Genomic DNA, 3,810 nt, shown 5'->3' on the forward strand with positions numbered 1-3,810 from the left:
TATGTACAACATGTGTAGAATATGTGTAAAACATGGTGGCATATCTAGGGAGTGCACCACCACCCCTTAAAACCTACCCCCACCTCAGTTGACCGCCCAGAGCCAAAAAAATCATGTGCAAGTAGATAAAAATCACCTCATATCACCATATTTCGCAAGCTATTGACACCTCACTTAATCATTGAGTTCCCCACTTCACCTTTGCTCCCCCTCCCCCCCCCCACCCACAATGCACCTCCCCACCCATTTTAAGCCTCCTAGATACACCACTGGTAACATATACTGTAGCATCACAGGACATATTGTAAGGTTAAATCACAGACATAGAAACATGAAAAATACCACAAACAGACAAAATACACAAGTTAACAATCCTACCATCCTGAGATATTACTAGAGAAAATCTTCATCACTCGCAAATTTCTCAGATACAGTAGAAATAGAAAATAACTGCACATTAACACATTCGCTACCAGGGATACAAGTTCATGTCCGACAAGGTTCACTCAGGACACCAAGGATTTGAGTTCACGTCCACCACTGTCCAACATACCACAATTGTATTGCATTTAACTTGCTGGGAGTGATCAACCAGAACACAAACACTTGACCTGGAGGTTAAGAGAAGAACTGGGAAATAAAAATAACTACTGTAGTATATATCTGTTTGTGTTTCACTACAGTTGATTGAAACGATTATCATTACGGCGGCGCCCTTTATGCCTTGGCGTATGGGATGAAACAAGGAAAAAGGCCGGCTTGGCAGTCAACATGTTAATCAGTTAAACAAACAGAAGACTACTGGCTGGATAACAAACGTAATTTGAGATGCTTAAAGCAATGGTATACAAAGCCGTAAAATATGTTGTCATAACAATTTCACCACAATGGATGCCGCTTGAACATTCCCTTCCACTGCAACCGCTCAGCTTCGCTCATTCTCTTGTTTAAAAACTTCATTTTTTCATTTATTTCTGTCACTTCCTACAAAAAAATATAAAAAATTAAAGATCTATCTTTAATAATTTTATTTTCATTTATTATTTCACATTATTTTTTATGGTACCATATTATGCCAACACAATGCTAAATGAAAAACAGTACTATGAAAAAAGAAGTAAAGTAATTATTTACAAGAAAAACCAAAATTATTTTGGTTTAATAATATGTCGTTCTTATATACCGCTTTATGCCTTTACAAGGCCTCTAAGCGCTTCACATTACTACCCCGGTCATTGGATCAAACATATGGAACACATTGAAACACCAAATTAAATTAGTAAATGAAATTATATTATCATTCCATAAATTGCAGCTAGTAATCAGCACAGGTTGTGTTGGAACCTACCAGGTACCCACTTGTACTCCTGGGTGGAGAGAGGCAACCATAGATAAAGTGTGCCCAAGGACACAAGCGATTTGCACAGCCAGAGTTTCGAACCCCCGACCTCAAGTTTGGGAGTCCAAGCCACAACCGGTGCGCCAACCGCTCCTACTTGACACTTGGTTAGCACATGGTTGTGGCTTGGACCTTGAGGTCAGAGGTTCAAATCTGGCAAGGCACTTTATCTATGTTCGTCTCTCTCTACCCAACAGTAAAAATGGTTACCTGGTAGGATGCTGTGGCAGTGAATGTACTATAATTTGTGCACTAAATTAGGTACTGACTAGGTACTCAGTTTAGTTCAGTTTCTCCACACTTAAAAATATACATTAAAGGGTAAAACAATGAAAAAGAAAAAGTGCAGAAGGAGGAATATATAACTATGAAACTTTAAGGCTAGGCCCCATGGTTAAAAAAAAAACAAAACAAAAAAAACAGGCAAATAAAAAAAAAATATACTGTACTTTCCTAGGGAGCATAGAATGTTGCACTTTGTTATGGTTTGCCATTGTTATCCTTTGAGTATTCAGTTTGGAATTTGGGTATTATTAAATTATTATTATGGGGTGGGGAGCTCAAGGCTGGCACTGTAAGCCACTCTATTTACCTTTGCTTAAAACACAAAATTGAAATGTCGGATTTAAATGAGTCTTTTGCCATTTCATAGTTCTCATTTTACAGTTGAACACTGTATAATAACTAAAAATCTATTTCTGCGACAAGTGACTGGTTTGGTTTGTCTTTGCCACATGTGGACAAAGAATTAGGGAAAATTAAAGTGATGCATGTGGTATTATAACAAGCCTAAACTATGTATGTCCTATTTATAAAAATTTACTTCTCATTGTGTTTATCTAAATACTGTAAATGCTTTTAAAACATAAATATTATAATATAATAGTTCAAATAAAATACTGTAAAACCTCAAATAGAAGCCCAGAGCCTTTTTTTTTTTTTTTTTGCTAACTTTGGAAGGGCTTCTTTTCGAGATGGGCTACTTTTCAAGGCTACTTTTGCAAAGTAAAGATGGGGGCTTCCTTTCAAAATGAATGCTGTAAATTTTGAAAATTACTACTATAAAACAATAAATAAGGCCACTGTAATATCAGAATCATGGAGTGTATTAACTGGCATTAAATCACCTACTACTGTATGTAAACCAAGCATGTTTTTAATGTTTTTTGAAAATTCATACATGTACAGGGCATATACTGTACTATCTCATGCTATCTGGAAAAGAAGCCCATGAGATTTAGGGTACTTTAGGGGCTTCATTCGAGATGGGCTTCTTCTCGAGATTAAGCCCACTGGGCTTTTATTTGAGGTTGTATGGTAGGCTGCTTACCTTATCAATCTTGTCTTGCCTTTTATTTCTTAATTCTGGTAAATAACATTCTAAAGCCTCAATCTAAACAAGATAAAATGCATGAAATATAAAAGACTTCCAGAATCCTGTTAAGTTCCCTGCTTTCAAAAATATGAAGGCAGGGATGTATTTATGGTGGGCGGGGCCACCCTGCCTTGGAGTTTTTCCACCCATTCAAAAGCTAATTTCATGGCCCTCCAGCCACCCATATTAACCCACTTTTATATCCTCAAAATCCACTCTTATTATTTTGAGTTTACCAATGTTACCACCCACCTTTAAAATGTCTATCATCCACCCTTAAGCTCTATTCACACTATCAAATTTTCTTTGACAAAAAAATCTGACATGCCCATATATGGTAATGCTATGCCTATATATGGTCATGGTGTGATGTCATCATGCCTATATATGGGCATATCACACTTTTTTGTCACACAAAATTTGATAGTGTAGACAGAGCTTTAGTTTTCTACAGCTACTGTACAAACCTGGAATGAACTAACGACACTTTTTGAAAGTGTCTGACAACAGAATTCTAATACCAGAATATGATTTGATAAAGTGGTATACAAATTTATATTGATTATTAAATCTCAGAGTGATTTCCAAGCAATCAATATAGGTGCATTTCACCTATAGTAAGACATTTTGCACTTCAATTTAAAAATATGAGTTAATCCCCTTTTACACTGCAGGTTAAACTCATTACCCAGATGCAAAACTTCCAAGCTGTGGTCAGTTTAAATGATGCTAGCGGGAATGCAAGAGACGCGCAATGTCAGCATGTGTACGGGCCAAAGCTAATCATCGTGGGAATGTTGTTAGGCCCTGTCCAGACTATCAAATTTTAACTGCCAAAAACATGTGACATGCCTAAGTATGGTCACGATGACATCACATCATGACCATATATAGGCATATTATGACTTTATTTGGGCATACAACAGTTTTTTGTCAAAGAAAATTTGATATAGTGTGGACAAGAGCTTTCTCTTATCCACATCTAGATGTGTATAAGAGACAGCAGGACACCAAGGCTTTGAGTTCACGTCCACCA

At 36.8% G+C, this 3,810-nt stretch overlaps 1 protein-coding gene across 2 annotated transcripts in view; it reads right to left on the reverse strand.

Annotated features, from left to right (window-relative positions):
- Positions 1–235: 235 nt before the first annotated feature.
- The window catches only part of LOC117113462, a 15,512-nt gene continuing 11,937 nt past the window's right edge, over positions 236–3,810 (reverse strand). For both annotated transcript variants that reach the window (XM_033256795.1, XM_033256794.1), the window contains exons 6-7: positions 2,730–2,792; positions 236–984 (exon numbers count right to left, since the gene is read on the reverse strand). In XM_033256795.1, the coding sequence (XP_033112686.1) occupies positions 880–984; positions 2,730–2,792 (168 nt within the window). In that variant the 3' untranslated portion in view covers positions 236–879. The remainder of the gene's footprint in view (positions 985–2,729; positions 2,793–3,810) is intronic.

The sequence above is a fragment of the Anneissia japonica genome, unplaced genomic scaffold (genome assembly GCF_011630105.1).
Source record: "Anneissia japonica isolate Jap-2015-1 unplaced genomic scaffold, ASM1163010v1 scaffold493_len2256704_cov171, whole genome shotgun sequence".
Classification (NCBI taxonomy): Eukaryota; Metazoa; Echinodermata; class Crinoidea; order Comatulida; family Comatulidae; genus Anneissia; species Anneissia japonica.